The sequence below is a fragment of the Mauremys mutica genome, chromosome 1 (assembly GCF_020497125.1).
Source record: "Mauremys mutica isolate MM-2020 ecotype Southern chromosome 1, ASM2049712v1, whole genome shotgun sequence".
Taxonomy (NCBI): domain Eukaryota; kingdom Metazoa; phylum Chordata; order Testudines; family Geoemydidae; genus Mauremys; species Mauremys mutica.
The window spans coordinates 308,360,746-308,382,597 of NC_059072.1; the positions used below are offsets into that span (position 1 = coordinate 308,360,746).

The 21,852-nt window shown below is 43.2% G+C and overlaps 1 protein-coding gene across 8 annotated transcripts in view; it reads left to right on the forward strand.

The window, feature by feature from the left end:
* Positions 1–323: 323 nt before the first annotated feature.
* FAM124A (family with sequence similarity 124 member A) overlaps positions 324–21,852 on the forward strand; it is an 81,505-nt gene continuing 59,976 nt past the window's right edge. For 5 of the 8 annotated variants that reach the window (XM_045014459.1, XM_045014465.1, XM_045014506.1 and 2 more), the window contains exons 1-2: positions 1,472–1,710; positions 16,102–16,133. In XM_045014459.1, coding sequence (XP_044870394.1) covers positions 1,652–1,710; positions 16,102–16,133 — 91 coding nt within the window. In that variant the 5' untranslated portion in view covers positions 1,472–1,651. Of the gene's footprint in view, positions 372–1,471; positions 1,711–3,377; positions 3,507–16,101; positions 16,134–21,852 lie in introns of those variants that run through there. The other 3 variants (XM_045014479.1, XM_045014485.1, XM_045014472.1) reach the window with 3 other exon arrangements.

Below are 21,852 nucleotides of genomic sequence, written 5' to 3' on the forward strand. Positions count from 1 at the left end.
GTACTTACTCTACAGCATGCTGCCACCAGTGAAGGTGAACTGGTTATAGTACAATAATGGGAAATTTCCCCAAATCTATGGCAAAGTAGACACAGCTATGGAAATCAGAGATGGAAAATACATATGGTATTAAAGCATCTAGTCCACCTTTTGCCAATATAGGCTTGTTTCCCTCAGTATATTACCGGGTAGTTAATATCTTGTCCAATCTAGTTTTAAATGTCACAAATGCTGAGACTTTCACCACTTTCTTTGGTCATAGTGAGGTAATAATATGGACTGCAGGAAATTAGAATTATTTGTATGGTTCTTTTGAGTCAGAAGGAATTGTGTGCTGATTGTCTGCAGATTGGGATGATATAATTTAAAAAGTAATTGTATTTAACTTTGCTGGAATATCAAGCACAAATTGATAGTGGGTGAGAAGGGAGAAAGCTCTATATAGCTCTCTATATGGTGGGAGGAATAGCTCAGTGGTTTGAGCATTGGCCTGGTAAACTGAGGGTTATCAGCTCAATCTTTGAGGGGGCCATTTAGGGAGTGGGGGTAAAAATCTGTCTGGGGATTAGGCCTGCTTTGAGCAGCAGGTTAGACTAGATGACTTCCTGAGGTCCTTTCTAACCCTAATATTGTGTGAGAGAGTGCAGTAATGTCTTTTATTAGACCAACTTCTGTTGGTGGAAGGTTCAACGTTTGAGCTACACAGATCTCTTCGGGTCTGGGGAAGGAAATCAGAGTGTGACTTTCAATGGGTGTTGGGCACACAACTCTCTTCAGCCTGGTCTACTAGAAAAGGTATATGTTGGTTAATAGTTGTGGTGTTTTTTTTAACCAAAATCATTATACTCCTATACACCTGAAACTGTATGCAGTTATAAAGGGGTATAAGCGGCCTTATTCCCACATAATTTATTTCATTCCCTGAACCAGAATCAGCTCTACCAGCCAGTGTAAGCACCTTTATAGCTACCTAACTATGCCCACGACAGGGGAGTGGGTTGCCCCTTTAACTACTAGTGTGGTGACATTGGCAAAACTTCCGAGTGTAGACAAACCCTCAGGCCCCTTTGGAAAGCCCAGGCAATAATCCTTTCAATTTCATCTCAGCAGAACTCAAAGTAGGTCTCAGACTATACACTACCAGGGCCCCTGAAAGGTAGCCCCTTGTAACCAGCAAAGGGAGGGGAGAAGGCAGAGCCACTGAACCAAGCAGGGTTGGTTCCTTGGAGTTTGTGTCACGTGCTCCCAAGCACGTGTTTGTAATAACTAATAGGGCCCGGCTGGGGAGCTTTACTCAATGGAGATGTCACCTGTGGGCCAGACCCACTTCCAAAGCGTGGGGGGAGGGCTGCCCCCCCTTCTCGGCGAGAGAGCCGCCGCTGCGGGGCGGGCAGGCCGCTGGGGGGGCGGGGGAGAGGCAGGAGCCGCGCACGAAGGCGGGGAGGAGGCCGGGCCAGAGGAGCGGCGCTGACACCCAGAGCCCCCGGCGGAGCTGGCTGGGGGCGGGGAGGCTCCCGCACACGCTCTCGCTGCCCAGGGAGAGGGGAGCCCGGCGGCCTGCGCTGGGGGAGCGCGCGGCGGGAGGCGGCCGCCGCCAGCCGGGGGAGGAGGCGGGGGCCGCCGGCCGCGGGGATGGAGCCCTGACGCCGCCATGGAGAGGAAGGCGGGCGGCGAGGATGACTGCGTGGACTCGGGAGCCGAGACAGGAGGGTGAGTCCCGGGCAGGGGAGCGGGCGGCGCAGGGGCTGGGGACGGGAGAGGAGGCTGGTGGGGCCCGGATCCGGGGGAAGGGCCCCCAGCTCTGCGGCGGGGCGCGGGGTCCGGGGCGGCGGGGCGCTGAAGCGCTGAGCCGGGGTAGCCTGGCCGGGAGCGGTCCCCAGCAATGAGCTCGCATGGTGGGGCGGGGTGCGCGGTACTTTCCCCTGCCCTGCCCTGGGGAGCCAGGCGCTACCCCCAACCCCCGCTCTAGGGACACCTGCCTGGGGCGCTAGAAAGTGTCTGGGCATCTCGGCTCTCCCGGGAGAGCGCGGGGACTGCAGCAGCTCCGCAGAAGTGAAGGCAGCTTGTCCAGCCCGGGGCGGCTTCCCCCTTCTACCCGCAGTTCGCTCGCCCGGCTGGCGGCAGCTCGAGTGGGGGGATTGGCTGGCTCAGCTCCTGCGTCTTGCTGGTTTGTTTCCTTCCCCCTCCCCGCCCCCCCGATCTCGCAGCGAGACGGACAGAGACGCTGCTGCACTTGTTGCTTTTCTCTGCTTTTCTTTTGCTCCTGCTCCAAGAGGCAGCAGCGGGTCCGCAGCTCCCAAAAAAAAATTCTGTGAGTTAAGTTAAAGCTTTGTACTGTCAGTGTTAGGTTGCTGATTGGGAAAACGCTGAGCTGACTCTGGACTGGGTCATAATGCTCAGGGCATTTGCTCCCTAGGTTTGGGTTTAGGTCAGAGCACACACAAGATGTATCTATAATAACAGTCACAAATAATCATTGCATGTTGGTGCAGCTGGCCTGCGCCAGAGTGCCCCTTTGATTTCGACTCAGTTTTCCTGGCTGTTATGTTGTATTCCAGAAAGGCCCATACAAACAAGGGAATGTGCAAGCCCACAGCAGGGGCTCTCAGGGGACATGCACAGGAGCTGAAATATACTGCTGTGCACCAGACTGGGACAGCTGCAGGCAAGAGGCTGTCTCCTTCCAGCTGCTGCCTCCTGCCCAGCTCCACAAAGGCCTTGGGGAGGAGGGGGTCTCTTAGCCTGCTCCCCACCTATTGATCCTCCTGTTTAGTGCCATGGAGAAGCAAGAAATATTTCTATCTCCGTATCAGAGTGCCTCACAATCTTAATGAATTGACTCTCTCAACATCCAACTGAGGCAGGAAAGTCTTATCGTCATCCTCATTTTACAGATGGGGGGCCAAGGCATAGCAAATGACTTGGCCAAGGTCACACAGGAAGACTGTGGAAGAGCCAGGAACAGATCCCAAATCTCTTGAGGATTGGTCCAGTGTTTTGACCACAAGACAGTACTCTTTTCCAAGCCCCCTTCTGTTCTCACTCCCATCTACAGTTGTCGCAACCTTCTGCCCCTCCCTATGGCAGAGACAGAGTATTTCCCCTGCAGCCCTATCTCAGCTGCTGCTGCCTTCTCCTGTCACCTGGCTTCCTGTGGGGAGGGAGGCTGAGTCCTTGAGTAGGACTTCTGTGGAGGGGGCCATGGACAAGGGACTTGCAGCCCTCTTACCCCTTGGTGGTCTCGGTCTCGGTCTCTCTCTCCTTTCTCCTGTTTTTAGGGAACGTTACCTCTTGGTCTCATCTCCCTCCCTTCTCCTGTCTTTAGGGGGAGGGAGTGAGAGCATGGAGGGGCTCCTTTGGCCTTTGCTGCCTCTTGGCTCTGCTCATCCTCTGGCTCCAGCAGGATCAGAGGAGGCTGCCCCCTCTCCATCTTGTCCCAGTTGCTCTAGATCCTTTCTGGGTCCTACAAAGGGGCTTGAAGGTCTTCTGCCATCCTTCGCTCCCAGGTCAGTACTTCCTCACTTCTTGCCTGGACTCTTTCTCTCTAGCTTGGGTCCACAGAGAGACATAGGGTTGTGCATGTGTACAACAGGTGCTTCCTTTCCAGCTATGAAGGAGTCAGAGGAGTCAAGCGCATTCCTATTTGTCACCTTGGTCCCTGGCCTCATGCAGAAGTCTGGGGAGTAAAGGGGGCTTTCTCTCTTCCCTTTCCCATAGCAGTCATGGGTTCAAATTGCTTCTGAGTCCCATGGTGAGATTCAAGGAAAGAGGAGGCACCCTGACCTAAACTACTGTTTAATTTGTTACTTATTATTTAATCAGCCTCCAGGACCTAATGGTATTCACCCAAGAGTTCCAAAGGAACTCAAATCTGAAATTGCAGGACTACTAACTGTCATCTGTAACCTATCACTTAAATCAGCTACTGTACCAAATGACTGGAGGCTAGCTAATATGATGCCAATTTTTAAAAAGAGCTCCAGAGGCAACTAAAGGCCAGTAAGCCTCACTTCAGAACCAGGCAAATTGGTTGAAACCATCGTAAAGAACAAAATTGTCAGACATATAGATCAATATAATTTGTTGGGAAATGGTCAACATGGTTTTTGTAAAGGGAAATCATGCCTCACTAGTCTACTGGAATTCTTTGAGGGGATTCAACAAGCATTCAGACAAAGGAGATCCAGTGGGTATAGTGTATTTAGATTTTCAGAAAGCCTTTGACAAGGTCCCTCACCAAAGACTCTTAAGCAAAATAAGCAGTTATGGGGTAAGAGGGAAGGTTCTCTCATGGACTGGTAACTGGTTAAAAGATAGGAAACAAAGGGTAGGAATAAATGGTCCATTTTCAGAATGGAGAGAGAGGTAAATAGTGGCGTCCCCTGAGGATCTGTATTGGGCCCAGTCCTATTTAACATATTCATAAACGATCTGGAAAAAGGGGTAAACCGTGAGATGGCAAAATTTGCCCATGATGCAAAACTACTCAAGATAGTTAAGTCCCAGGCAGACTGCGAAGAGCTACAAAAGGATCTCACAAGGACTGAGCAACAAAATGGCAGATGAAATTTAATGTTGATAAATGCAAAGTAATGCATATTGGAAAACATAATCCTAACTATACATTGATAATTTAGATCCCATCATTGTATGTTACCACTCAAGAAAGAGATCTTGGAATCATTGTAGATAGTTCTCTGAAACATCTACTCAATGCGCAGCGGCAGTCAAAAAAGCAAACAGTCTGTTGGGACTCATCAAGAAAGGGATAGATAATAAGACAGAAAATATCATATTGCCTCTATATAAATCCATGGCATGCCCACACCTTGAATACTGCATGCAGATGTGGTTGCCCCATCTCAAAAAATATATATATTGGAAAAGGTTCAGAAAGGGGCAACAAAAATGATTAGGGGTATGGAACGGCTTCTGTATGAGAAGAGATTAATAAGACTGGGACTTCTTTCTGGGCTGAAGAAGCGACTAAGAGGGATATGATGGTCTATAAAATCATGACTGATGTGGAGAAAGTAAATAAGGAAGTGTTATTTACTCCTTCTCATAATACAAGAACAAGGGGCCACCAAATGAAATTAATAAGCAGCAGGTTTAAAACAAATAAAAGGAAGTATTTTTTTGCAACATAAAGTCAACCTGTGGAACTCTTTACCAGAGGATGTTGTGAAGGCCAAGACTATAACAGGGTTCAAAAAAAGAACTAGATAAATTCATGAAGGAGAGATCCATCAATAACTATTAGCCAGAATGGGCAGTAATGGTGTCCCTATCTTCTGTTTGCCAGAAGCTGGGATTGGGTGACAGGGCATGGATCATTTGATGATAACCTGTCTGTTCATTCCCCTTGGGGCACCTGCCATTGGCCGCTGTCAAAGGACAGGATACTGGGGCTTGATGGACCTTTGGTCTGACCCAGTATGGCCATTCTTATGACCTCCAACTGGTGCTTGTGGATTATACCCTCTGCAACATATGAGAGCCATGTCATTATGTTAGTGTATGAGACAGGAAGTGTGACAAAACAGTGAAACTGATTCTGCCACCAGTGTTGTCAGATGCTGAGTAAACAATTTCAAAATAATTACAGGTTTAAAAAAAATTCAGCTGAAAATGGGATTAGGTTTATCATTTTGTTTTATATTCGTCATAATCAAATGAGCAAAATGAAATACCTTTGTTATAAATTACACTTTTTTTTTTCTGCACATTTCTGTAATCATGAGAGATTGTGGGCTATTTTTCTTTTCAGCTTAAATAGGTACAATATTGTGGACATGACTAATCCCTGAAGGTTAATGTTTTTTTATGTCTTCAGCATAAAGGAAAAAATCCACTTTTTTTTTTTTCTATTTGTGGGGCAACAGGCTTTTCATCTCACCCTATGGGAATCTGGAATGTGAATAAAGGGAAAACAACATAATCAGCTAATTCATAGCGGGGTCAAAGTTCAGAAAATCCTTGACATGTCAAGTCACTTTTAATTTACCGTGCTCTTCCAAAACAGAAAAACCTGTCTTTTGTTGGAAGGGGCACTTGGAAGGATTTTCCCCAGATGGTGACATTAGCCTTTAGACCTTAGTGATCAGTGTGGCAGCTGCTTATGTCTGGTGTTGATGAGCTGTTAATATTGATGATTGTGTGACAGGGACAAGACACAATTCTGACACTGGAACATGTAGCTTTAGCAGAACGTGCTGTTTTGCAGAATTTTAACCATGACACATGGTAATTATCAACTAGACTGCTTGACACTAAAATGTCTTCAAAAGAAATAGGTCATTGCATTTTCATTATCTTACTATGTTTAGCAGACGTTAGTCTATGATAAACATGTGAAAGAGGCATATGCAACTATATTTGTATTTTTGTTTACTCACCAAATCAACTGCTCATATTTAGGCTTGGATGGATGAGTTTTTTATCGAGAAATGTTGATTTCACCACACACAAACTGATAATAGAAATTTACAGAAGTTCTCAAGCAGTTCCTACTTTGCCAATTAGTTTGATTGAAAGCTATTTACTTTGTATATTTTGACATGTGACTTTACAATTTGAGTAAAGTTTTAACATTTTTAATCTCAACGGCTGTCATTAAATAATTATTGGCTGACTCACCCATGATTTCCCTCAACTGTAAAATTTTAAATTGATGATAAATTGAAAAATGTTTAAAAATATCAATATTATGTGTCAATTGTATTAAAAAGCTGAATTCTATCAAGGCTACTTATATTGTTTGCTCATTACTCTTAAAGCAGAAATAGGGTTTTCTGCATCTTCATAGTATTGCAAAAACTCAGCTGGTTTCCTTGTTATGTAGCTATTTCAGTGATAGTCAATTGACACCTATTTTTAAGCTCAGCAATCATACTATGAAATTATTCATAGAACTGTCAAAATAATTCAGTAGCAGTTTTATTATAATATATTGAGTGGTCTCTTTCTATCATTCAGTGAACAATAGTGTGACACACTAGCAAATCCAGGCTCTGTGAAGCATTTTTTATCTCTATTCAAGCATGAGCTTTATATATGTATTGCTAAAAGTGTTGTATAGCAACTACCACTATAATTCATGAAATAGTTCCATAAAACGTATTTTCTTGAGCTGATGTTGCTGTTAGCCACAATAGTAGGCAAACCCCTATTCTACAGCAGAGTTTGAGTCCAGTTTTTAACCATCATATTACAAATCCACTTGAATATTTGTGGATATTCAAGATATCTTTGTGCTATTTGTATGTTCTTCAGTTAATCAAGTTGGAAAGCAGATCAAAAATAGTGTATTTTAAGTTACTGAATCCAATAAGACTGGATTGGGCTGAGTTGCCAAGTACCTAAATAAAGAGAATAGAACATCTAAACCAATTAGTTTGTATTGGCTGTTTTATTAATGAGATTTGAAAGAGTTCCAGCATCACCTTTGGCTAAACTAAATGTATCTTTCTCAGAACAATGTAATTCTGGATTTTGAAAGTCACTGCCTTTTTCCAGTTGTTATTGAACACTTCTCTGCCCCCAAAACTAAGGGCTGCTGCATACAGCTGCAATCTGTGGCAGAACACCCATTGATATTGAGGAAACCTGCATGTTTAGAGAGAAATATACATGGCCTTTTTTTTTTTTTTTTAAGCCTCTCCTTCAATTAGAAAGAAGGAATGGAGGAAAAGCAACAACTAAGGGGGATGACATATATGTATGCAAATAAAAAATTAATACTAAACAGTCTGAGAGTGACTCGCAATAATGTTTTTTGTCTTTTTACTAAAATTAATCCACATGGATTTTTATGATTCATGACCTTTTATATGAATCATAAGGCATAGTTTTCTGTGCAACACAATTTTGTTTTGGTATTTTGATCCAAAACTATAATCTTCTAAAATTTTTAGATTTTGTTGTACATCTACTTTTTCATGCCCAAGACCTAATTCTTGCTGTCTTTGAAATCAATGATAAAACTTCAATTGAATTCAGTGAGAGCAGGATTGAGGTCTGTAGTAAGGTTTTTTTAATGCATGTGAAAAGCTTTAAAGAGTTAACAACTTGGGATATTAATTTCCTAATGTATTCAAAGCTCTAATTTTCCCCTTAAAGTCACAGTTTCAAATAACTTCTAATTAAAGGAGCTTTTCCACTTAGATTTCAAAATATTATTAATCCTTTTAGTGAAACTTATGAAAAACACCCATGTAGAACATAAGAAGAAAGGCGGTTATAACTTATTGTATGGACAAATTATAAGTTTTCCACTTATATATGTCTTCATGGTTATATTTCAAATTGAATTGCTTGTTAAATTGTAAAGCACTTGTCTAATTTTGGGAGGTGGGAAAACAGTGATATTTCTTTAGTAACAAGCAATTGCTGAATCATACTTGTGCAATGCTTGTGTCAAACATGGAGAAACACAAGCTATGTGGTGTCTTTTTTTCTTATACTTTTTAAAATATCTGATATATGATGCATATTTGACAAATTATGAACACTTTTTTCACTTGGCTGCATTGTTACTTGTTGTGTTTTTTTTTTATATTAAATGTTTCCTTAAACATCCCTCATCATCATTGTGTTCTCAAAGTTGATCACTACATGGTATATGTGAACTTCTTGACCATGCTACCATTCTGTAGTGGTGCTACTTGTGGCTCTGTCACTGGCTCACTACATAACTATGGATAAATCATTTTAATCCCTCTGTGCCTTGGTTTACCTAGCTGTAAAATGGGTGTGAAATACTTACCTGTCTTGTTGTGGTGGGTGGGGAGCTATAAAGTAGTATGAGATTCTAAAATTAAATGGTGCTGGTTAAGTGCAAAGTATTTTTTGTTAGTGGAATGTAAAGCAGCAAACAGAAAAAAGACTAGACATCTAAAATATTAACTATTTTGAAACCGAATTAAAATCTGTCTTGTTAATCTTTAGACAGGCCTTGATGCTTAAAATAAAAATAAATAAACTCATGAAACTATTTATTTTTGGTGCCACACAGCTCAGTTTACAGATACTCACTTATGAATTTGTACATTTGTGTGTTAAGATACATCTACACGGGGGGGGGGGGAAACCCACAGCAAAGAGTCTCAGAGACTGGGTCAATTCTAGTTTTCTTATCACAATGTCATGTAATCCCAAGTATTTTATATCAACATTAATGGTCCAGCAAGCTCATTAGGCAGCTCTTTTTTTTTTTTTTTTAACTCTTGAATGCAAGTGTTCTGGAGTTGCTGATTTTAAAAATGTTTAACTTTAGTAGCTCCTATTTAACATCCTCCATAAATACTAGTGGAATGGAAAGAATATTCTTATCACCAGATGATATAGTCTTATCATATGGTGATAAGAATACTGTTTCCCCAAATACAGAACAGAAATATTTATTGCACACTTCTGCCTTTTCTGCATTATTATTAAGTCTACCATTTTCATCTAGTCATGGACTAATACCATTGTCAGGATTCTTTGTTCCTAATCTATTTAAGAAAGAGGTTGTGTTTTTGTGTGTGGTGTGTTTTTTTTGTTTTTGTTTTGTTTTTCTTAATTGTCCTTAACTGTGCTGGCCATAGATTTCTCTTTTTGTGTCCCTTTGCTTCATCTATCAATTTTCTACAATTCCTACTTGATTTTTACATTAATTACTATCAACTTCCACCTTCTTCCATTTGTTGCATATTTATAGCTGCCCCTCATAACCAGGTCACTTTTTTTAAACCAGTATGGCCTTCTTCCTTGATTGTGGCATTTTTTGGCATCTGTAGGATGTTCATAAATGATTCCCAATTCACATTTTTCTGATTAAATTCTTCCCTCTAGCAGATCTGGTTCATTCCTCGGATGTCAGTCTCACACATAAATGGATGCAATATATGATGGAAGTCTCAAGAGAAGAAACTATTGCTGCTGTAACCTATTTTTTAAGGACTGTTTTTACCTTTAGGTTTTTTGTAACTTTCACATCATATTCCTTTGCACGGAATGCAAAGACCTATGAGAAGGTCTCCAAAGCCATGGCAGACAGAGGATACAGCCGGGATACAACGCAGTGCCGCGTGAAAATCAAGAACCTGAGACAAGGCTACCAAAAAATCAAAGCGGCAAATGGAAGCTCCGGATCCCAGCCCCAGACATGCCGCTTCTACGAGGCACTTCATGCCATTCTCGGTGGGTCTGCCACCACTGCCCCACCAGTGACCGTGGACTCTGACGATGGGATAGTGTCGACGGCCGGTTCCTCGGAGATGTTCGCGGACAGGGAAGATGAGGAGGACGAGGCAGTCGACAGCGCTTACAGCACTGATTTCCCTGACAGCCAGGATCTCTTCATCACCCTCACGGAGATCCCCGCCCGTTAACCCGGACCCTGAATCAGGGGAAGGATCAGTCGGTAAGTGCTTTAAACATGTAAACATTTATTTCTAACAGAACAGGAATATTAACTATGCGAAAAGGTCAATGTATATGGGGATAGAACAGAAATCCTCCTGGGAGATCTCCACGAAGCTCTCCTGGAGGTAATCGAAAAGCCTACGCATGAGGTTCCTGGGGAGAGCTGCCTTGTTGGGTGCTCCGTGGTAGGACACTTTTCTGCGCCAGGCTATCATCAGGTACTCTGGGAGCATTGCCTCCACGAGCATGGCAGCATAGGCCCCTGGTTTGTGCTGGCTTTCACGCCGCATGCACTCTCTATCTCTCTCAGTGATCCTCCTCAGGGTGATCTTGCTCGGCGACTCCTGCATTGAATTAGGGTAATGTTAGTATTGGGAATGCTTCACTGTTCCTTTGCATAACAATAAGCGGCGGTTTACAGCCACGTGGTGGAGGCTGCAGAGGGGCAGCATACAGGGATCTTTCCCGGGGACAGCTGCGAGGCGGTGGAACGGGGCAGAGTTCATGCTTTCCGGATTGCCTGCAGCAGGAGGGCACTGCTATACATTAAGTTTTAAGCAGCCAAAAGTCTACGGCTTACCATGTGTGCCTGCTCCACGGATTCTGCTGTCCTGCCCCGCTTGTCTGATCTCCAGTGCAAGACCCCAGGCAATGAATGCGAAGGCCGGAAATTCGAACTTGTCCTGAGTGCGCATGTGAGAGGTGCTGTGCATGGTCTTGTTCACAGAGACAGACGAGTCTATGTTCATTGTTGACAAAAATGTATCTTTGTAAGGAATTCACTCCCTTTTTCCCATCACACAGCTGCGACTGTCTCCCGACCTGCCCCAGCACCCCCCTCACAGAGGCTGGCGCAGATTAGGCGGCGAAAGAAAAGGACACGGGACGAGATGTTCGCTGAACTTATGGGCTGCTCCCGAGCCGAGGCGGCCCAGCAGAGCCAGTGGAGGGAGAACCTCTCTCAGTACCAGTGCTCACACAGCGAACGGGAGGACAGGTGGCATCAAGAAGACCCGCAGGCGACTCAAATGCTGCTTGGACTAATGAGGGAGCAAACGGACACGCTCCGGCGCCTTGTGGATGTTCTGCAGGACCGCAGGCAGGAGGACAGAGCCCCCCTGCAGTGTATCTGCAACTGCCCTCCCCCGCCACAAAGTCCCATTCCCCCCTCACCCAAAGTAACAAGAAGGAGGGGCGCCAGGGGCCGTGAAAACTGTCACTCCACCCCTGCAGAGTGCTCAATTACCAAAAAGCTCTCATTCCCTAAATTTTGACAGGTCCTTCCCTTCTTGACTCACCCAAGCCCCAATCCCAGTTTCATCCCTTAACTGTCTAGTTGATTATTAAAAATACTTTGCTGTTAATTACTGTTTCCGTCATGTTCTTGTACAGAAGACTGTGTTTGAAGGCGGGGGGGAGGGGGTTGGTAATTGCATAGGACAGTCACCTTTACCAGGGTACAGACATGGGGGCAGGATCAGCAGCAGGTCACACACAGAGTGCAGTCAGTAAGCACCCTGGTTGGTCTGGGAGATGGTTTTCATGTTCTGTGTGGGTGCGGGGTACGTGACTTTGTGCCAGGGGAGGGCGGTTACAGATCTTATGCAGCGGTCCTTGTCCTGGACCACAGAGCCACGCAGCAGGGGACTCTGTAACTGTTTTCACCCTGCCACAAGGTCACACAGCCCCCGCACACAGAGTCCCGAAAAGGAGGGATGGCAGGCTCCGTTGAAACAACCAGACCGGCACTGCAGACTACTCTAGGAGCAGGAGCCTGTCATTCCTCGAGTTTAGAAGCGGTCTTTACATCACTACACACCCTACCCAGCACAGTCTGCGTCCCAGTTTCAACCCTTTAATGCAAAGTCATTAATAGAGAAAACGTTGTTAATTAACAATGTTCCATGTATTTTATTTTTAAACGTGTGTTGGAAGGGGGGAAACAGGGTGAACGGGGTATGTAACTGCAGAGGATAGTCAACAGTAACTGGGTAAAGAAACAGGGGCAGGTTCAGCTTCTCTGTAAAGAAACAGAACAGTCACAGGTCACGCTGCTCACTGAGGAACCTAGCTTTCAAAGCCTCCCGGATGCACAGCGCTTCCCGCTGGGCTCTTCTAATCGCACGGCTGTCTGGCTGAGCGTAATCAGCAGCCAGGCGATTTGCCTCAACCTCCCATCCCGCCATAAAGGTCTCCCCCTTGCTCTCACAGAGATTGTGGAGCACACAGCAAGCTGCAATAACAATGGGGATATTGGTTTCGCTGAGATCCGAGCGAGTCAGTAAGCTTCGCCATCTCCCCTTGAGACGTCCGAAAGCACACTCCACCACCATTCTGCACTTGCTCAGTCGGTAGTTGAAGAGTTCCTTGTCGCTGTCCAAGGCGCCTGTATAGGGCTTCATGAGCCAGGGCATTAGCGGGTAGGCTGGGTCCCCGAGGATCACTATAGGCATCTGCACATCCCCAACAACTGTCCGGGAAGAAAGTACCTTCCTGCAGGCGTCTAAACAGACCAGAGTTCCTGAAAACACGCACGTCGTGAAACTTGCCCGGCCACCTGACGTTTGATGTTGGTAAAACGTCCCCTATGGTCCACCAGTGCTTGCAGCACCATTGAAAAGTAGCCCTTTCTGTTAATATACTGGCTGGCCTGGTGGTCCGGTCCCGGGATAGGGATGTGAGTTCCATCTATAGCCCCACCGCAGTTTGGGAATCCCATCGCGGCGAAGCCATCTGATGACCTGGACGTTTCCCAGGGTCACTACCTTTTGAGAGCAGTAGCTCAACGATTTGCGTGGGCTACTTGCATCACAGCAACCCCCACAGTAGATTTGCCCATGCCAAAGTGGTTCGCTACTGACCGGTAGCTGTCTGGCATTGCAAGTTTCCAGAGGGCTATGGCCACTCGCTTCTGCACACTCAGGGCTGCTCGCATCTGGGTGTCCTTGCGCTTCAGGGCAGGGGACAGCAACTCACAGAGTTCAAGGAAAGTGCCCTTACGCATGCGAAAGTTTCGCAGCCACTGTGATTCATCCCAGACCCGCAGCACTATGTGGTCCCACCAGTCCGTGCTTGTTTCCCTGGCCCAGAATCGCCGTTCCACAGCATGAACATATGACCCATTGCCACCATGATGTCCACGGTATGGGGTCCCGTGCTTTGTGAGAGGTCTGTGCCACTCTCACACTTCATGTCCTCACCGCGCTGCCGGAGCCTCCTCGCCCGATTTCTCAGCAGCTGACTGTGGAAGAGGTGGACGATAAGGTGCGATGAGTTGACAACGGCCATAAGTGCAGCGATGATCGCAGCAGGCTCCATGCTCGCAGTGCTGTGGCGTCCGCGCTGTCACTCACCAGAAAAGTGCGCGAACTGATTGCCCGCTGGCGGGAGTGACGGTTGAATGACGACAGTTACCCAAAACCACCCTCGACACATTTTTTTTTTTTTGCCCCAGCAGGCATTGGGGGCTTGCCCCAGAATTCCAATGGGCAGCGGGGACTGCGGGAACTGTGGGATAGCTGCCCACAGTGCACTGCTTCCAATGTCGACGCTTGCCCCGTTAGTGTGGACTCACAAAGTCGAATTACTGTCCTTAGTGTGGATACACATGTTCGACTTTGTAAGGTTGATTCCACAAATTCTACTTAAGTTAAATCGAACTACTCTGGTAGTGTAGACATACCCTAAGATACCTGGAGGGTCTGAAAATGATTCTGTATAGGAGATGCGTCCTCCTTACCCATTCTTGCCTGAATTTCCCCTTCCATTTCACCTTTAAAAGGTAACATCCTTCATTTAAAAAATGCAGAAGTAATGCTGCTACAAAGCCCTCTCTCTGTCCCTGGTACTGCCCAAGACTGGCCCTGATACTTCACCATTAAAGTCAACGATAGCTTTGCCACTGGCTTCAATGAACATAGGATAAAGCCCTATAACAGATGCTACTGCTCCACTAGTTGCTTCTTGAATCCCTCCCCCAATCTATGTTCAGAACACAGACCACAGAACACTTTCCCAACGGAATTGGTAGAAGTCCCATTTCTTGGAACATTTGAAATGGGGATGAGAACAGCATCAGAACACGAACTAGCAGGAACAAAATGACATTCCAGGAAGCTGGGCTAAATGACTTAGGATATTTTTACTTCTATATTTAACTTTATGACTATATTTAACATATTTAAATGTATGACCTGTCAAAGTGATTGTTCATTTTGTATAGTACCTAGAATGCTTAAAATATTTGCAAGACCTCCAGAACTCAAGTACTCCAGCTAGCTATCATTATTAGAAAAAGACAGCAACATACTGTTTTGGGCTTTTTTGTTTGTTCCGTGAGCAAGTTATCAGTGGATGTCATATGTCTTCTCATTTCTGAGTCTTTTGATTAACTTTTTAAGCTTTTCTCTGCAGACGTGAGGGCTAGGAATTTACTTACTTTGAAAAATAAAAAAGCTGAGTGTCTCGTACTCACTTGTCTCCAAAATCTGGAGCTTTAAGAAAAGCATAAAATATCACAGAATTGAGAGTTGTCAACACATTGTGAATAACCTGTGATTTCTATTAAAAATCTCTTTTGACAAACGTTCAGCTCACAATAAAAAGGGCTTATATTTTTATTTGTAAAATGAAATCTCAGATTAATTGGTGACCATAAAAGTTTATTAGCTCCTTCAGGAATGAATAAAATTTTCAAAGGTTCAGAGTTATATAGTGAACAGCTGCAAAATTCACTACCTAGCCTTCTTCAAAATTCTGAACAGCACTAGTTCTTGTTGTGGATAATAAATTGAATAAAACTAATGTGGAACTTCTAGACTGGGTCTCTGAGATGACATTATAAAGAAGGAAAAAAAGAGACAGAAAAGACTTCTCCAAAAGGTGGTAACCTCATTCTTTCAATGAATCATATCTCTAAGATCAATTTTATGGTTTCCTTCAAACTTTGCACAAAGTACAATTCAGTTTCTCCTCTGTCTACAGAATGCACATCAAAAATTTCAAGTGCAAAGCATTTTTGGCGATAGAGACATTTGGATGGGGAGAAGGGTCAAAATCCAGCAGTTTTGGAAAACTAGTTACAGCCTCAAAAAGAGTTTCTTCCATAGTTGTGTAGTCTCTAGGAATATTTTTAACATTCCTGCAGAATGTCAGATATCCTGAGGGCACGTTCAAAATAATTTCCATAGTGAGCTATTTTACTATAAAAATAACTGTCGGTTTTAAGCCGTTTGACAGTTTAAAGCAGTGGTTCTTAACCTGGGGTGCATGCACCCCCTGGGGGTGCAAGATGCCCTTTGGGGGTGAGGGCGGTGAGACGTCAGACCTTTTTTTTTTTTTTTTTAAATTTAAAAGGTAAATCATCGAAAACACAAATTAAGCACAGGCACGTAAGTACAACTATTTTGTTTCGTCAAACCTATGTATTAACATTATACATTTTTTAACGATTACTGTAATATACAAACAAAGAAAATACCTAGGTTTAAAGAACTGACCTACTTCAACGATTTTTGAGAAGGGGTGTGAGAACATTTTGAGAATCAAAGGGTTGCAGGCTGCAGTAAAGGTTAAGAACCACTGGTTTAAAGCAAATTAAATTGTCAGTAGTTTCCTTTGCCAAATTTGTGTATGATCTTTAAAGATTTAAACATATTACAGCCCTGCTGAACTAAGATTTTTGTCTTGCAGATCTGAGTACAGCCACATGTCCTCTACAAGCAGTGAGTATAATTTTAAGACCTTTTAAAAATAAAATCTCACCCTTTCTCATTTACTACCTGTTAATGTCTGCTTAATGCAAATAAAGAAATCTCCAGGTTTTCAAATTACATTATAATATGTGTTGGATCTATCTACATTAAACTCGTCGCTGCTAGTGATGGAGAATAAAGATCACCAGAATAATATAAAAGGAGAAATAAAAAGACAAGTTTTGATTGACAGATCTTTTACACAAACCCTATAAACAATTTAAAAATTCTCTTGGCTATTATGTTTACTGAAAACAGTTCTTCAGTGTATGGGCGGGATTTGCAAAAACACTTGGCACTAGATTAACTGTGCTCCCATTAAGATCAATAGTAAAACTCCCTAAATCTTGGTCCTGCTTTACACAGCAGCACCAAACACGCTTAACCACTTATGCCCAGGTTGCACTGGCTCAACTGATCCTTGTGTGATCTGGCCGGGTGTAGAGAGGGCTCATGCAAATGATCATTTAAATATTTCCTCTCACCATCTCTTTCCACTACCAAGCAGATCTTCATCTCTAGCCTCTCACTGGGCCTGTGACGTTCACTGCAGTAGGCTGTGGGGCTTCCGTAACCCATGCAGAGCTGTTGCAAGTGAAAAAGAGGGGCCTGGGATACACTGGGTGGGGGGGGTGGTTTTCAAACCAAGATACACGTAGCTGAAGTCAAAGTATCTTAGTTCAACTTACCTGGCCATCCTCATGGCGGTGAGTCGACTGCTATGGCTCCCCTGTCAACTCTGCTTACTCCTCCTGCCAAGGTGTACGGGTTTCGATTCACGGATTGATTTATCACGTCCAGATGAGACGCGATAAATTGATCCCCGATACATCGAACACTACCCGCCGATCTGGCCGGTAGTATAGACGTACCCTGATATGAGTCCCCAAACTACAATCAGAAGAGGAAAAAGTCATCAAAGGTCACAGGAGGGAGTGGCCCTGATCAGTATGTGACTGGTGTCCTAGATTGGTCCCATATTCCACTGCAAAGTGACAGCTCTATTTCAAAGCTGTTAGCAGGGAGATAGCTGAGTTCCCAGGGAATTATATATGCCATCTGCAAGGTAAGGACCCCATCCATACTCTGTTTGGAAACAGTAGCTCAATTAACGGATTGGTTGGCCAGTGTGGCGAGGGCCAGACTGAGTTACAACCATGCTTAAAGATATAAACATTAAAATCATAAGATAGGGTAGAGTGAGAGCACAATTCTGAAACATGGTTTGGCTACTCAGTGTGACTAGGGCCTCAGTCTTTGTAATGATTGATGTCATTTCAGTAAAGGCACAGGAATTAGAAACAAGTGAGTGCCTATTATAAAGTGGTGCCAAGAAAACATAAGGGGAGAGAGTTCTGTAAGGCATTTCTTTGTTTGAGTTTTAAAGAAGTGAAAAAGTGAACTGAATGTTTTCCAGCCTTTCCAAATATTTCTTATGAACAGACTAGATTTCAGGTTAACTAAGTGATAAAAGATGAAATACAGTATCTGGTTTCTTTTTTCCAGTGATGTGATATGGCAAATTTTTCTGCTTTCGCCAAAAGGAATTTCACATGGTTGCTTTTCTGTCTTCTACAATAATTACTTTATCTTCCCAAAAATATTCTGTCACTTATTGGAAGAACTGTATCTGCTACTCTCTGAATCCCGGAAATGGTTGTTCAAGCAAAACTGCAAATAAAGCCCTCTTATCAATGTAAGATGGCATCTTTCCTGCTAATTCCCTCCTGATTTTCTCCTCATAGATGCAAGCTGTTACTCAAAGTGAAAACTACAGAAATTCACAAAGATGATTTTCCCACCCTGCGGCCCTAATTCTCTTATAATCAGAAGAAAGCTGTCAAATGTCCTCCATGCACATGATTCTGGGTGAAATAGGCTTTCTCTGGACAGTTCCAAACATGTGTCCAGCTCTCAGACTAATTCCACAAGGTATCACCTAGCCAGAAGGAATAATTTGAGATTTTTATCTATCTCCTGTTGAAGTCAGCGGGAGTATTTTCATTAATTTCAATTGAATTCCAATTCACTGAGTTGTATCAGGCCCTTTAAAGAATAAATTTATCTGCGTGTCTGAATCCTGAGCTTATATGACTGACAAAGGGCTAGCTGTCTGTTCTGTCTGTGTGCTGGATGTATGTCTCCCGCTAGCAGTTCAGGCCTTTAACCGAAGAATGTTCTTATGAATATATTCCTGGTTTCCTACTGGCAGGGATCATTCTTTATATGATTGGCGCGGGGGCGCAACATCTAATAAATCAGGTCTTTGCATTTTTATTAAAAGAATTTTTTTCTGATGTGCTGTTCCTGTTCATTTCCTTCCACTAACCCAGTTTTTGGCCATGTATTAGAGTGTATACTACTAGGCCCTGTTAGTGCCCTGGGCAGTGACCCAGATTATGGGCCCAATAATAATAATTTTGACAAATGAATTCACTGAGGTTTAAAGCAAAGTATTTCTCGTCTAGACATGACTTGTAATCATTTATTTATTTGTATTACTGCTGTGTTTTGTAAAAACAATAGGAGCAAACTCATCTTGGTAATTCTTACTCGTAATAGATTTGTACATACAAGTGATTTTAGTTACATGCCAGCTGCAGTTTGTCACATTAAATGTGGTGACCTAGATGTTGTGCTGACCAAGGCAGTCCAGGATGTGGTGGGGATTACAATAGTATTTTAACACTCGTCCTTTGTCAGTACTGGGAAGTATTATCATTCCAGCAGAGACAGAAAAGTTCAGGAGACAGGACAGCCTTTTTACATACAAACTTAAAAATGTGTTAGTCTCTTTTCTGCTTCCAAGACAAATGAGGCTGATGTAGCACCACAAATCAAGGGATTTAGTTTTGTATTTCATAGGCATTGTGTGATCAGGCTGTTCAGAAAGCACAAGAGGAATAATATTTGAGTAGATCAGACTGTGAACTCTTCAGGGCAGGGACTACCTTTCTATTCTCTACAGCGCACCTACTGTAAGTAGGCACCAAATCTGATTGGGGTCGCTAGTTGCCACTGAATTACAAATAATAAATTGTAATAGCTTGTTTTAAAACTCTTTAGAAAAAAGAGTGGAGGTTAGCTCTTGACTTTACAAGTCCACATGTAAACTCATTGCTCAACATCCTGATATTAAATCACTTGACAGCAATGATTTCCATGTCCCCAGTAAAGCATAAAAACAATGGAGTAATGTTTACTTTTATATTGTTGCTTTCATCCCAAAGGACTTCACAAATTATGTGCATACTATAGAGATCCCCTAAACTGAATTGCCAAGGTTGAGGATAGCAACTAGCCAACACAGAGACTGCAAAACAGTTTGGAGAAGGGAAGAAAAGAAATTTGGGGCAGACACACTAGGGCAAACCCCTACTCTTACTAAAGATTCTCTGTCAATTTTAATTTTTGTCTGATCTGCAAATGTCTCTTCTGAAAGACCCGTTTCCTATGAATGGCAGTTTTCTAACCCAGAAGGATAAAAAGCTTTGTTGGTCCTGCCAGGATTGTAATCTGTGGTTCTGTGGAGTGTTGGATTTCAAATTTGAATCTTAAACTAGTAAGCCATTCTTTCTGGCAAATTTCAATCAAGTCAGCTGGGCAAGAGTTTACTGCAGAGATGCCAAAGAAGAGACTAGGAAAGAACGTGACAGGTGACTTCCTTGCATTTGTGAAGACTGTTAAACTCTGCTGCAGAGAAGACTGCAAAAGTTTTGTAGGCTACTCTGCCAATACAAAAGCATAAGAAAGCCAGAGGCCTGAGAGGAAGTGTAAAAATATGATTAGAAACACCATAAAAGAACAGCTAGTCACAGACTCTACAAGTAATGGCAAATAACCCCCCAAAAAAGTACACCAGAAGCAGGAATCCTGCTAAACAACAAGTGGGGCCACTGGACATTGGCGATGTTAAAGGCGCACTCAAGAACAATAAGACCATTGTGGAGAAACTAAATGAATTCTTTGCATCGGTCTTCATGAGTGAGAGGGAGATTCCTAGACCTGAGCCATTCTTTTTAGGTGACAAATCTGAGGAACTCTCCCAGATTGAGGTGTCATTAGAGGAGGTTTTGGAGCAAATTGATAAACTAAACAGTAATAAGTCACCACGACTAGATGATATTTACCCAAGAGTTCTGAAGGAACTCAAATGTGAAATTGCAGAACTACTAACTGTAGTCTGTAACCTATTATTTAAATCAGCTTCTGTACTAAATGACTAGAGGATAGCTAATGTGATGCCAATTTTTTAAAAAGGGATACAGAGGTGATCCCAGCATTACAGGCCAGTAAGCCAGACTTCAGTATGGGGCAGACTAGTTGAAACTATAGTAAAGAACAAAATTGTTAGACACATAGATGAACATAATTTGTTGGGAAAGAGTCAACATGGTTTTTCTAAAGGGAACTCATGCCTCCCCAATCTAATAGAATTCTTTTGGGGTGTCGTCAAGCATGTGGACAAGGGGGATCCAGTGGATATAGTGTACTTAAATTTTCAGAAGGTCTTTGACGAGATCCCTCACCAAAGGCTCTTCAGCAAAGTAAGCTGTCATGGGATAAGAGGGAAAGTCCTCTCATGGATCAGTAACTGGTTAAAAGATAGGAAACAAAGGGTAGGAATAAATGGTCAGCTCCCAGAATGGAGAGAAGTATAAATAGTGGTGTTTCCCAGGGGTCTGTATGGGGACTAGTCCTATTCAATATATCCATAAATGATCTGGAAAAAGGGGCAAACTGAGGTGGCAAAATTTGCAGATGAATCAAAACTACTCAAGATAGTTAAGTCTCATGCAGACAGCGAAGAACTACAAAAGGATCTTACAAAACGGGGTGACTGGGCAACAAAATGGCAGATTAAATTTAATGTTGATAAATGCAAAGTAATGCACATTGGAAAGCATAATCCCCACTACCCATCTAAAATGATGGGGTCTAAATTAGCTGTTACCACTCAAGAAAAAGATCTTGGAGTCATTGTGGATAATTCTCTGAAAACATCCACTCAATGTGCAGCAGCAGTCAAAAAAGCAGACAGAATGTTGGGAATCATTTAAAAAAAGGGATAGCTAATAAGACAAAATATCGCCTCTGTATAAATCCCTGGTACACCCACATCTTGAATACTGCATGCAGATATGGCTGCCTCATCTCAAAAAAGATATATTGGATTTGGAAAAGGTTCAGAAAAGGGCAACAAAAATGATTAGAGGTATGGAATGGCTTCCATATGAAGACAGATTAATAAGACTGGGACTTTTCAGCTTGGAAAAGAGATTACTAAGGGGCGGATATGATAGAGGTCTATAAAATCATGACTGGTGTGGAGAAAGTAAATAAGGAAGTGTTTACTCCTTCTCATAACACAAGAACTAGGGGTCACCAAATGAAATTAATAGGCAGCAGGTTTAAAACAAAGTAATTTTTTCACACAACACACAAAGACAAAAGATAGCTACAGGCAGGGGAGTACTAAAGACAGTGTTGGTCAATATGGTAGGCAGTGGTCTCAGCCTACCAACCATTGTGAAGGTTTTTGTCAAGTTATGCTGCTGTTGTCAGCATTGTAAACACCTTGTGCATTATCCTGGAGTATATGCAGAACCGGATAAGAGATGCCAGCTCAAGGATCATTGTGATGAGGATGTGGACGCAGACATTCCTGAAAGCACGGGCTGTGGCAACT